The sequence below is a fragment of the Seriola aureovittata genome, chromosome 15, assembly GCF_021018895.1.
Source record: "Seriola aureovittata isolate HTS-2021-v1 ecotype China chromosome 15, ASM2101889v1, whole genome shotgun sequence".
Lineage (NCBI taxonomy): Eukaryota > Metazoa > Chordata > Actinopteri > Carangiformes > Carangidae > Seriola > Seriola aureovittata.
Window position 1 is genome coordinate 23,807,695 of NC_079378.1, and position 14,095 is coordinate 23,821,789.

The following is a 14,095-nucleotide window of genomic DNA, read 5'->3' on the forward strand; positions in this document are numbered from 1 at the left end:
TCCACTCATTTCTCTCAGTATGTGTGTTTGTGGCTAAGGGCTTTCTCTCTCGACTCACCCATGAACGCAGTTAGATCTCTACAGCAGCTGAGCAGATGCCTCTGCAACACTCTAGCATGCAAAAAGTGCACGCAGCAACCCAAAAATAACAGCTGCAGTACCTCAAGCTACTGATTAAGAGTCGGCTACTGTTTCGGCCTCATGTGGCGTGGAAGGATCACAAGCCAAACACAAGGTATCAACCAGAGATCTGTGAAATTGATGAGCTTGGAAATCGGAAATTACGAAAAACTCTTCCTTTACAAACCGGCAGAATCATTGCACACCTTCAAGAGCACAGAGCTGCTGGTGCTTTCACTCACTGACGGTGGCAGGGTGGGAGCTACTGGGGCTTTCGGGGCCCAGCAGAGCGTATAAAGGCAGATCTGACAGCTTACTGAGGCATACACACAGATACAGTATACAGTTACTTAGACAAAGACTGTGGGGCTCAAGGACAAGGTGCACCCTAGGAACCAGTACATATACGCACATACACACCCGTGGCTCTTGGCAGGCAGCAGGCAGCAGCGGTGAGGCTCATCTTTCAAACATTGTAGGAATTTCCAGCAGAGAAGTGAATGAAAAACATCAGACAGACAATATCGAAATCTCATACGACCATGTTGGTCAAACCGCGTGCTGCCTTTCAGCTGTTTCCCCCATTTAACTATTTGCCTGAACATCATTAGACCTGAACCACTTGTGCTGATACAGAATGTTGTCGTTGGATGGCGGATGCTTCACAAAGCTTCTCCCGAGGTCGCAGAGTGGAAAAGCAGGATGTCAGTCATCCCTCTGACACACTATACTACCTGACAGATTCTTGTGGACGCTTCTGGAGAAACGTTCAGAGCGAAATGCTACACAGCAGCGGGACGTAGTGGGGAAGTGTGGTGAAGTGGGAGGTCACCCTGCAGCACAAGCAGCACCCATCAGGTTCTGGTGTGACCAAGGAATGAGAACAATGACAACTTCTCTGATTTAGCAAGTCCTGCATGTGCTCTGGATTAACAGCTCCACAGTTCAGCATTAAACAAGAAAGCATTCTGCTAGTCATTATAACTCCATTTATACTGGTGCAGACCGCCGCCCCACCGTCCTCTGCACCATATCTCCAGTTCCTCTAAGAAACCAGACCTCATACAGGCCCCACTGCACATCAACCATCCTGCATAACGAGGTGCAGAACCACTGTGGGCAAATACTTGCTCAATCGCAGACTCCAGCTCTGGCCATGTGGAAAGCATTGTAGTTCCTGCACAATCATCACGTCTAAACAAACAGCTGAGAGGAGCATTTTAAAGCTGCGTCTCAGTAAATGCTACAGCTTCATAACTGTCCAACCCGATCACCAGCTTCCCCGGGGGTGGGGTGGGGTGGGGGTGCTGTGTGGGGTTGAAAACAAACGTGGCTCAGAGCAAACGTCAGCTACAGATGGATATCCATCACATCTCGCTGTTCTGGTCCCCTGACTGGCCACTTGAAAGCCAGAGCAGGCTCTGCACACTGGGACACAGTGTGTTGCTCGGGCCCATTTACTTTAATATTGGCCGGAAGGCTGCCAACAACAGCAAGAGGAAAAGGGAGAGGGAGGCGGAGAGGGAGAAAGTATTCTGGTCACACTGGGTTTTGGGAGATAAAAAAGACAGAGTTGCATCTGGTGGTCAGAGACTCGGTTCTGGCAGTGATGTAAAATCTGATTAAGAAAGAAGAGAAGGCAGAGAGACAGTGTGGGGTGTCTCTGTGGAGCTGTTCCACCAGTCAACCAAGGACGAAGGAGGAAAGTGAGGGGGGGTGGGGGGGGCTTCTTTAAAGGAGCAGGTTCATATTTTTGGGAAATATGTGTCTTCACTTCGCAGAGCAGAGAGTTATAAGAGGAGATACTGCTCTCATGTCAGTCTGTTAGATTAAAGCTGATTGGCTTATCTTAGCATTTACTACTAGACAACATAAAGGAACAACCAACAAAAACAAATAACTGCTGTTGTCACCATCTTAGTTCAAATGAATCAAATGAGACATGGCGTGAGTTTGGAAGTTTTAGAGGTACTGCTGACCCCCCCCCCCCTTTCCAGTCTGTATGCTAAGCTAAGCTAAGAGGCTGAAGCTTCATATTTAACAGATACAAGAGTGGTATCACACTTCTCGTCCAACTCACAGGAAGAAGGTTCTCTGACCCCTGAGCTAAGGATCCATCCGCTGACCACACAGGGATTTCTCAGACCTACAGCCGAGGTGAGACCGAGACGATCTTTGGGTCGAGCCTCTCGTGCGCTTGGCAGACGGAGCCAAGCATGAAATGAGCTTTACCCCTCAGGGAGTCAGACTGGGACCGCGATGAGAGGGATGAGGTGAATCTCTTCCCCCAATGTCATCTGTTGTCTATAAACCCACAGCTTGAGACGAGCCGGGGAATGTGTCTGTGTGAGGTTTGTATGTAAATTAGAGGAGGAGAAGAAGAATTCCCCGGACCAAGGAGAAAAAAAAGAAAAAGAACTGAATTACACAAAGAAAAACTTGTTACACTAAAGCAGGAACATAAATGAAAGTGTGATTTGACAAAAATATTTGTTAGTCTGCTAACAGTAATCTCCGCCCATGAAAACCCAACGAGAGACGATTGTTTTAAACACAGCAGGCTGCGTCTCCGTGTCACCATTAATGACCACTTCTAACTTCTCTCTGTGTCGCGTCTCTGGCTGCAGCCTCTGTTTTTATTCTCCAGCGTTAAGCAGCTTAAAAATAAGAGAGGAACATTTTAAAAAACAACTGATCCTGATTGGACTAAATGGAAAACTGGAGCTCTTCTGGCCGGACAAAGAGGTTTTCGTCCCTCTCACAGTTTTATCTGAAAACACAATTGACGGCCTTTCTGTTCAAATATGACACTCTTTGTATCAGCTGACCCCCCCCCCCCAATTCAGACTGTTTCCAATTATCTCTGAACCCGGACTCTTCCACGAGACGAAGAGGGCGTTAATAAATGCGTGGAGAGATTTCGCTGCGTCTCTCTGGAGAGCATTTCATTTGTCAGGCTGTGATGAGCTCCTTTGTTCTCACTTTAACTCTCAGCATCACATAATTGGCCACCATCTGGGGCTCTCACTGCTCTCCTCCTTCTCTTCAGCGTCTCTCTAACTGCCCTCTCCTCATGTGCTACATGTGCACGCTCATGGTAGGAAATCATACATCTGTTGTCGATCCCTTACACTTCCCTGAAAGATTATGTAATGTTATAATGAGGACCAATTACCAAGCGGCTCGCTCTCGGCATCTTGGAGGTTCACAGGAGAACACTGTTTGTATTTAGAGGGATAAAATGGCGTGGAGAAGGAAAAAGAGACGGAGAGCGATGTGAAGGAGGTCACACAGAGATCCTCTGGCCTTTAAATTGACTTTTTGTGTCTCATTTTATTCTTTCACAGGGGGCCTCAGTCATCCAACAGCAAGAGCAAAACAGCAAAGCTTTGCTCTTCCTACACGGTTCACAGTTCGCTCTTCAAACGTGAACCAAAAGTCTGTCCAACGCCTCCGACTCGTAAAGAGTCCAGCTGGTATTTTAACCAACGCTGGTGTCCATTCACTCGCACCGTAACTGATTAGATTCACAATTCAGTCTGATTTTTCTCATCACTTCCTAAAGTGAAATTTATTCTGTTTTCAGCCAGTCGGTCTGTCGGTGAGTCCACCACTTCCAGACTCTGCAGATGTAATTTCCTCCACCCTGAATTGTCTCATAAAATAAGTATTTTTCAGTTTTACCAACACAAACTCTGTTTAGACTGGACTGGATCTGGACTTATTGCTCAGTGATTTGAGTAATGACGGAGCAGACCATAGAGACTGAAAGCAGAACAAGTGCAACCAACTGTGGCTCACGATACAAATGTGTTTCTGCTACCAGCTCTACGTGATTAACATCATTCCAGTGATGTCGGTGCCGAGGTTCAGACTGTGAAGAATACAAACGTTTACGAGGTCAGAACACAATATACCAACATCATCACAATACATTATCAATCCTCGTGCTCTGAATCACATTCATCTGAATCCAAGAAAAAATATAATAAACATAAAACAATAAGCTGGATGACAAATGTTGATCAAATGTGTCCGGGGTTTTTCCTATCCTACTCACAGAGAGAGAGAGAGAGAGAGAGAAAAGTGGGAACCTGCATGTTTGCAGAAAGCTTACAGGATCGCGTGTAGTTATTTAGGGCATGCATATCCCAAGTGGCAGGGAGAGGAGTGGATATTTTGAGTGGGAACAAAGGCTGTGGAAGTGAGGGTTGTGACGGAGGGGCTGCTTTGAGGGAAGATGACAAGGGAAAGTCTGAAAATCCATCAAAACGCTGCTATCAGCTGCACTGATCAAGGGTCGTTTGATGAGGAAGTCGGCCTAATTGGGACTCATCAATAAAAAAGCGCCGTATGTTAAAACACAGACTATGAAGGATGAGACTCATTAAAAAGCAGCATTGAAAAATTCTGTAGAGGAAACATGAAATATAAAATAAGCAGGTTTAAGAGTAAGAGAGCAACAAGGATGATCTTTGTTCATGAATGAATGTACACACACACACACACACACACCTAGCCGGACAAAGGAAGCACAAGCATAATAAACACCAGGTAATGCAGCAATATCATTTAGAATGCATTAGCATATCACCCATTTGTGTGTGAGTATGAGTCTGTGGTTTATCCCCAGGGGGGCTGAACACACACAGCAGAGTCCCATCTGTTAGCATTGTTGACAGCTGTGTGTGTACATGTATGTGTGTGTGTGTGTGTGTGTGTGTGTGTGTGTGTGTGTGTGTGTGTGTGTGTGTGTGTGTGTGTGTGTGTGTGTGTGTGTGTGTATGGCTGCAGGGGGTGTTTAGGATGGAAACATGACAGATCACGGCCGTAAACGACAGATGACAGAAAGAAAATAGATGATACCATCCATTTAGACACTAATTTACATTAATACCTTCACACTGAAGCATGAACACACACACACACACACACACACAACCTTATTAAAAACACTCAGCTCCATGTTCTAAACAAATACTACATGACATACCACCACGCTTCTTGCCCCAGAGGCAAAAGATTTTTAACAGAAATTACATCCCAGGCAGAAAAGGCAGTTCCCATTAAAAACAAACCAGAGAAAAACCTCATTTTGTTCCCCTCAGTGTAAATTATATGCTGCGCTGCAACACAATCTAGAAATTGTTTTCTCTGCCTGCTCATAAATACTTTCACTGTTTTTCTAGTGAAATTTTCTTCATGATTCATACATAGTGTAGATATTTCTAAATACATTCACCAGGCTGTATTTGCCTCTCGTGGCAGCCTGCTGTTGGCATGACGTGTGATCAAGCGCTCAGAGATTAGATCAGAGTAAGGCCTGCACTTTTTGCACTGGCTCGGAGCCACTGGTCGACAAACTTCACTGCTAATTCTCCAGATGGCCGCTCCGCTCTCAGCCCAAACAACGGCACTTTGACCAATAAACCCCTCACACAGCATGTAAACGTCAAACTTCGCATCTAATGCTAATCATGTCGAGGAAAGAGCTTCGGCTCTTAAGTGGGAATGAGAGTGCACGTAGATGCTCGCCTCAAACTTTACAACCCCTCTGCACCAGTAGTTTTACAGTAACGCCAGCTAATGCCTGCACCCCTGTTCGGCTCCTTGGCTTCAGAGAGGTGGGGGGGGAGAGCTGCCAGGAACAAACAGCTTCATCGGCTCTTTTTCTTTTTGTTCCTAATGCCCAACTGCTCTGGCTCCCATTATCTCCAGGAAACAGTTCAAAACTATCCAGTTACTGCTTATTGAGACACAGTCACACTGTCGGGATGGGGGGGGTTTGACATGTGCTCACCCCAGATCACAAACCAATAAAAAACAACCCCCAGTGACATGCAGAGGGAGGTGGGAGTCTCAGGGATGATGGGAGGGGAGGTGATGTTCCTTTGCTGGAGGCGACTGGAGGTGACTGCAGGAACGTACAGTACCGGACTCTGCAGACAACACGTGGCTCTGCTATAGACACACAGTCAGTGCAGCACCACGTGGTGTTGGCCGCCATCTCTTAAGTGACAGACTCAACAACGTGCACGCCAGAAATGTGCAGATCTGGTGCTGTGCTGTGCCCCCCCCAGACTGAACTGAGACAACTGCACAACATGCTCTGAGTTGAAGAAATTCAGCTCTAAATAATTTGGGGGATCGGTGGATGTAGCATGTAGCACAGTGTTAGCATTGCGTTACCTCTGGGCTCCTTTAGTCAGCTTATACCTGTTTACATTTGAGCAACTTGGCACATTTCAAAGTAAGATGAAGCTTTTAGCAGTTCCTGTTTGAACAGACAAATATCACCGGCTCACTCTGACACTGAAGAAAACTTAAACGTGAAGATTGTGAGGGAAGTTCTGGAGTTGCATGGAAATTATAACATCCTCCGGAAGTGTAAATCCCACTGAATGTAAAAATGTATCATGTCTGTGTGTTCAGATCAGACTGAGGTGCGACTCTCAGAAGGTGTCGGAGAAGAGAAGGGTGAAGGGTTTAAAGTGAGCTGTGTGCCACTCTGACTGTATTAATACACAGGACAGAACACAATAACTAACCTGTTTCTAACACACTGACGTGCACCTGTCACACCTTGAAAACCTCTGCTCTACAAAAAGTTGTTGCACGTCATCCATGTTTGAAACCAGTCCTCAACAGACTGAAACGCTGAAAGTGCTGGTGGGAGTAAGAAAGACTCTTCCCCTGGATGAGAAGTAAAAGCCCTGAGAGGTGAGCCCAGGGGAGGCTGGGACGGGGTGTATGAGGGCTGGGCTACCGCATGAGAGCACTGCTGACGCTGGGTGATACGATGCGTTTTCTACAACACAAAGCACCGGGGCCGTTAACGTAACAGTTACATAATCGGTCCTCTGAAGTATCACAAGCTATGGCTGCCACAGAAGCGTCACTTGGGAGAACTTGCACAATGCACGAGGCAGACCGGGAGATTGTTTTCACTCTCCACTAGTAACCAGTTCAAGACGTCTGGACTGTCTCTTTATAACAAGACTGAAGACGATCTTGACAAGCAGAGATTTGTGAAACATTACACTGCAGTGAAAACTCCCCAAAGTGTTACGACGACCTGATCCTGAAGAGTTTGTGATTAAACGACATCCAACTGGAGCCGAAGTCATCTCTGAGTCTCTGAGTGGAATCGGGGTCACGACATCTGAACAAAGGTTTGCTCAGCCCGAGGACGAACAAAAATATAACATTCCAAAGAACTTCATACTGGAGGCAACGTCAGCTGATACTGATCAATTTTCCAAAACGCGTGCTCGGAGACATTTAAGAATCCGTTTGTGTTGCCAGTTTGAGGGACCGGGGTGTGGGGGGGGGGGGGGGGGGGGGGCGTAACCCCGACAATGTTGCCATTTAAAGAAGGATTAGCAACGTGACCTCAGAGATCAGAGATTATCTGCTCGGGGGGGGGGGCAGCAGGGTGACGTGCTGCAAATAAATGCCATATTTCCCCCTGTGGACGAGCAACTCAATCAAGCTAACTACAGTGTTGCTGTTGCCTCTGCTGTATTTGTGTTTATGCACGTGCACACAACTCCTGCCCAAAAATGTGTCACATTCAGAGAAAAGACTGTTTCAAAAAATCCTCAGTTTCTGTCAAAATGAAATCTCTGGGCTGAATCACAACATCTTCTGATGGCAGGGGCGATCATCTCTCTCATCAGTCACAAAGTGAAGGAACAGCAGTGGGTAAGAAAAGAAAACTGTGGGCCCAGTATGCCCATGTACGGTCAGTCAGTATTCCACAAGCTTGTTAAATAAATCAGAGGGTCTCCAGAGAGGAAAGCAAAACACTGTGGGCTCCTTCTGAACTCAGCAAAGCAAACAGCCCTGGTCCAAGAGAAAGTCTCTGTACACATGTATTCTGGAGTGACGTCGCTGCGACAGCCGGGGAGCCGGTTCAACATGTCAACATGTGACATGAGATATATGTTAATGTGACGGAACATCGGTCCGACTCAGGATCTCATCATGTCTTAGTGACAATAAAGCAAGTGCACAATCACAGGAGTGAGTCCTTAACGTCTGCGGTGACGGAGACAGCTTCACTATCCAAACCATCCACTTCCTTCTCCACCAACTACACCTCCTTAATCCCAACAACCCCGTCCACAACATTCCCACCCTCTCACAGTTCGGGACAGAACATGCCATTCTCTCCGTCTCTCCATTTCTATCCCCCTCTCTGCTTTCCCCCCTCTCACAGTGAGCCAGCAAACATGTGGCGTATTTATTTGTTTTTTTGGGCTGTTGTTGGCTGGGAGTGGATGTTCCCAGCAGCAGCAGCAGCAGCAGCAGCAGCATTTGTCTCTTTGACTGGCAGCCCTACCAGAGGGTGGGTTTCACTGTCGTATAAGACACAGTGCTGAACCATTGATGAACTACTGAACCTTCTGTCAAAAGAAGGGATGTTTCTTATAAACTAAAAAGAAAAGGGAATTAAATGGCGTATTATTCAGAGGTAAAACTAGTTATAAAATCTTTTCTCTGGGACGACTGAGGACCACCTGTATAAATAAACGGCAAACATCCAAACTCATGACAAGAGGCAAACAGTTCCACATTAAGATGCATTTCCATTTGCTCTTCAGAGCCAATCCAAAGCAACATTCAACGACACAAATCACCACGCTGAATAAGAAAAGCATGGAAAGTGTTGGTGACAAACAGGAAATGCTACAACAAACATGGTGAGGGTGTTTTTGTTTCCCCATTCAAAGACAGTGTGAAAGACACACAACAGGAACTTAAGTCTTGAGGAGAAACAACACTCCCTCTCCAGATCATAAGATTTCTAAGATGCATCCTGTCCTTTAAAATGCAACGTTTCGTGACCGATTCATGTTTGCCCCACTTTCCCTCTGTGTTAGACAGGAGATTTGTATTCCCACTGCAGCTTGTCACTGATACTGCTTTTACCAGCTACGGCAGCAGCAACAAACAAATTCTGAAATGTTCTAGCTGATTTTTTTTTTTTTTTTTCTGATAAAAAGTCTCAGAAGTAGGTTAAAAAATAACCTGCTGCACGCTCCCCTCTGGCACCGACACACGCATCACTTGAGGAGAAACACGAGGACTTTAATTGATGATAAGAACAACTAAAACCCTCAGAGCTGACTCCAATGCACAAAGTGAAGCTCAATTGATTACAGGGCAGCAGAGGAGGAAACGTTTAGCGCTGCAGCTGCAATTTGACTGAATTGCAGGAAAATGACAGGAGTCAAGCTTCACTTGACCAAACCCAAGAGGTTCTGGAAAAATGGAAACATGACTCCACTGTGGGCCGCTCCGTAAAACCTAAACAACGATGCAGCATCGAAAAACCACAGGTTCCACTGTGTAGGCAGCTTCTCGTTAACAAGACTGAGAGGGATTTTTACAGGAACGTTTCTCACAACAAAACAGGGGAAACCCCCTTTAAATAAACTCTCTTTCAGACCATTAATCCAACCAGCGTCATTAGAGGCCCGCCATGACAAAACCAATCTACTGTGCACAGAGGCTAGACAGCAAATTAAAAATGAGTCACATGTTGGGAATTCTCCCCCGAGAGGACAAAGACGTCTCTTTGTCGATGGTCTATTTTTGCGATGGCCTGTCGGCAGCTGTCCTCTTACCTGGACCTGCCCTTTGCCCATGATCTTGTCCACGATCTCGTTGTCGTCCTTGTTGAGCATGCTTTTGTCGTAACACTTCTCGTAGCACAGGATGCGCAGGTGCTGGGAGCCCTCCAGCTCAATTTCAAACTCCTGTTGAAGGACACAGAGAAGGAGGAGAAATTATTTGCCTCTGCGGGGTGCGACAAAAACAAAGAGACGTACAGTAAAAGGAAACGTTTTAGTGACTCACTTCGTTCCACTGCGGCTCTGTGGTGTCTCTGAAGACTCGGGTCTTGGCCTTGCTGACAAAGTATCCGTATGAGTCCACTTCAAGGGTGCAGTATAGATCTGAAAGGAAGCACAGGAGGTGGACAGGTCCATCAGACATGGTAATAAAATCACCTCAGATTGAACACTGAAGGCTGAAGACGAGTGAACAGCATTGAATAAACATCCAGGTTTATTGAGTGTCGCTGTTACGCCACATATCTGTGCTGCTTTATGAGATATTATAATAACCAGGGCGTCAAATGAGGGTCTCTGTTGATCAGATTTTATCACTTTGCAGTAAAAGTACAGCCATGAAATAGTCCATAGTTTAATACTTTAACAGAGCCATTAAAACAGAGTTTTAGTGGGTAATAACATCACTAACTGGAGATAATGTCTTTTCATTAAAGATCAGTCTAATTACAGGCCAATATTATTTATTATCTATGAAGCTCTCTACGCTGAATGTTTTATAATATTTTACTCACATAGGGATGAAATTAACAGTTATTTTCATTATTCCAAATCTACTAATCTAATCCTCAATAATCTACTGATCCTTTTCTCAGTTAATTAATCACTTGTCTCTAAAATGTCAGCAAATACCAAAAAATACCAAAGAATATCAAAAATGATCCAACTAACCTCGGAGGATATTCAGTTTCATCACATAGAAAACTCAGAAAACCATAAAATACTCACATCTCAGCTGGAACCAGTGAAGTTTTGCTATTTTTGAAATACTTCACTTCACAATTAATCAATTATCAAAACAGTTGCCACTTAATTTTCTGTCAGTCGACTAATTGATTAATCAATCTTATAAATCCACCATCGAGACAAGGGCACATCATATTGGATGATTAGTTATTTAGTATTGGAAAAAGCTGGATCAATACATTGTGTGTGTTCAATGCAATATTTCACTGAAGCCGCCTCTTATGTATTTACATGTCTCCATCAAAGCTCAGTCCACACAGAAGTGAAACATGAAGCTGAACAGATTCCTTATTTAAAGTGACAGCCTCACCTGAACCTGTTTTCACTGACTGCAGGTGAATACGTGACTAATTCTAACTACACTTTCGTAACAACTGTGTATTTATAGACAGAGAAGGGTGATGTTCCATCAAAGTGAAATAACCATTTAAAAAGTCAATATGTCGTAGTTTGTGAGCTGACATCAATCTCCCGGCTGCACCCCCCACCACCTTTTACATCCTCATACCAGCGCCGCCACTCCCCCGGGATCAGCTCATACACGGAGCAATTAAGTCTGTTAATGTGTTTCTTGAAATGCTGCTGTAGCTGTTCCTGCAGACTCGCTATCGGCTGACTGTGAAGTGTCTATACAACGTCCTGCAGCCTGGACCCGGTCCCTCGGGTGCACCCCCATCTGACAGCATGATGGATGGACGCACGGCTCGACCTCTCACCAGGAGAGTCACAGAGATGGGGCGAGGGAACCAGGAGGGGGGGGGGGGGGTTGGTTCAATCTCATATACATATAAAAACGACTTGGAGAAGATGGCCTGACCTGAGCATGGTTAATGTTATGGAAAGATACCAAACATACAACGTGGGAGGAAAAGGAGTGACTGGAGCAAACACTGACACAACCATCACTAACAGCACTGAGCAGTACAATGGAATCTCACTCCATCTGGTTTCATTCCCTCTTGTTTGTTTTCTCAGCATCCTGAAAGGCTCTGGCATAATTACTCCCAATGAGGAAGAGATTAGCAGCGGTGGTATGAGGGAAGTTCAGTGGAGGGGAATTCAGTGTGACCATCTGGGGGATATTTATTGAATGAAGCAGTTACAGTACGCTTCCGCCACATACGGAAGCGTAGCAGCTCATTACAGGCACCTCTGGTTTGACATCTCACAAACACACAGACTACCTGTCAGCGTCTCCTTCACTGAGGAGATGCTGGTTTCAGTTCAGTTTCAGTTCAGCTGTGGGTTGTGTTAATTATTTTAAATAAGTAGAGGACTGTAAGTTTGAACCTCTCTTCTTCATCCAGCCATGAGCAGAGGAGTGTGTAATCATAGTCCTGGCCGGCTTCTAGATTTCTCTGGAAGTTGATTTCCTTTCCATGAAATGGGTTTATGTTCCCAGACCTAAAACTCAAACAAGTCCACAGAGAGCATATTTAGAGAGGTCTCTTTGTGTCGTCGCAGTGGATCCAGGACGGCTTTGGTAAGTAGGACAGACTAAAAGAGGCCGAACTCCATGGGTTTTCATTTTCCTGGCAGGTCACCATCAGGCTCAGAGTATGAGCGGGATAAACTGGTCAGCATGGGGTCTCTGACCCCTGAATTCAAGGGTTAATGGATACCATCCTTTCCCATCTATATTAGCAGAGGACTGCAGGCCTTGTAATGTGTCTGTGTGAGTCTTCTACAGGAGGCTAATCTTTGCTCGGGGCTGTGTTGAATGCCGGGTCAAACTGGGGGTTCGGGTGATAATCAGTTAAACTAATCAGTGTCTCTACAGACACAAGTCCCAGTGTGTGTTTTGCTTTAAGGCCGCAGGAGAAAATAAAAATATTCTTAAGAGAACAACATAAGGACTGAACAGGCTTAATTCAATTGTTGGATTCACAGAATCAAAAGGAAAGGAGAAAACACTTCCAGTGTTTCACCTTTAATTCTACTGGGAACAGTGGTGAGTGAACACACACTGGTTCTGAATCAAGAATAAAAAAAACACAGTTGGTTTGAGTTACAAGAGAAAAGCTGTTACATAACTTTCTTTTGTCCTGGAGCAACTGAACTGTTGCTCCATTATTAGTTTTACATATGGAACATGAATTCAGTGTAAACGTCTTGAGGTGTTGCCGGACACTGACACATGTGACAGCAGCTGGTGTCACTTACACACATCTGTGATTCTCCCGGTTTGAACAACTGTCACGGCTCAGTTTGGATCGTACGCACTGATCATATGTAGCAACTGCAGTTTTATAGCATCGAGTTGCAGCAGTTGTTGAATACATATAGAGGGTGAGTCGCTCACTCACACATATATAAAAATAAACCAAGAATAAAAGTGACAAGTTTCGCACTTCTCTTCTACTAGCTCATGTTTTCCACTGATTTCTTTTTTTTTTTTTTTTTTTTTTAATCAGAGTTTTGGGGAGATGCTCCACTGCAGGCTCCTTCCTCTATGACCCAGTTTGACTACTTTGCCCTGGGCTGAATTTAAAGCCCTTTCCCACTGGGGGGAGGGTGGGGGTGGGGGGGCTGTTGGGACATAAATAACACAGCTCCAATAAGATCCTCTAGAACATGCTTATGTGATTTTTCAATCAGAAAAGGAACAAAAAAGAGTCTATTGTTGATAATTATATATCTGCTGAACAATCTGAACCACTGAATAAAGACCGCTATTTCCAGTCATTACACATTTCCATTTTGATATGATAATAATTACCATATGCAACAACAGAAAACACACACACACACGCATGCACACACACACACACACACATTATGCAAAAGAGAAGCAAATTGTTTCAGGATCCTGCTACATAAACGTTTGGCTTGCAGGGAAATCAGCACAATGAGAAATGCAGAGACAGTGTAAGTGAAACCACATCAAACCTCTGACACGACAACAACAACAACTACATAACAAAGGCTAATTGGAAAAAAATGCTGTCATTTCAGTAATTGGTGTTATTGGAGGGAATCGAACCGACAGGAGACAGTTTCTTTAACGCCACGTCTCCCATCGTCTCCACAGGGACATTAACTTACTGTCACACACATTTAACCTTCAGAGCAATTAGAAGTCAGGTGATTTAATGTCACACACTGAGGATTTCATGTGTGTAAAGGCCACGAGAGAACCAACTTTAAAAGATTTCATCACTATCTTAAACCAGGCTTGAATTTCATATACACTTTGTCACATCAACTGTCACTAATATATTTCATGGTTTCCTAGTCACAATGTCTTCTTCTCTTCTGTTTATCATGTTTTTCACCGATAAAAAAATTAAATCAAAAAAATTAAATTAAAGAAATTAAATTAAAAACACACTTGAATTTCCTGATATGCAATAAAAGACAGTTAAATATTT

At 44.6% G+C, this 14,095-nt stretch overlaps 1 protein-coding gene across 2 annotated transcripts in view; it reads right to left on the bottom strand.

The window, feature by feature from the left end:
• The window catches only part of abr (ABR activator of RhoGEF and GTPase), a 121,262-nt gene that overhangs the window by 26,419 nt on the left and 80,748 nt on the right, over nt 1-14,095 (bottom strand). For both annotated transcript variants that reach the window (XM_056396461.1, XM_056396462.1), the window contains exons 15-16: nt 9,985-10,082; nt 9,753-9,884 (exon numbers count right to left, since the gene is read on the bottom strand). In XM_056396461.1, the coding sequence (XP_056252436.1) occupies nt 9,753-9,884; nt 9,985-10,082 (230 nt within the window). The remainder of the gene's footprint in view (nt 1-9,752; nt 9,885-9,984; nt 10,083-14,095) is intronic.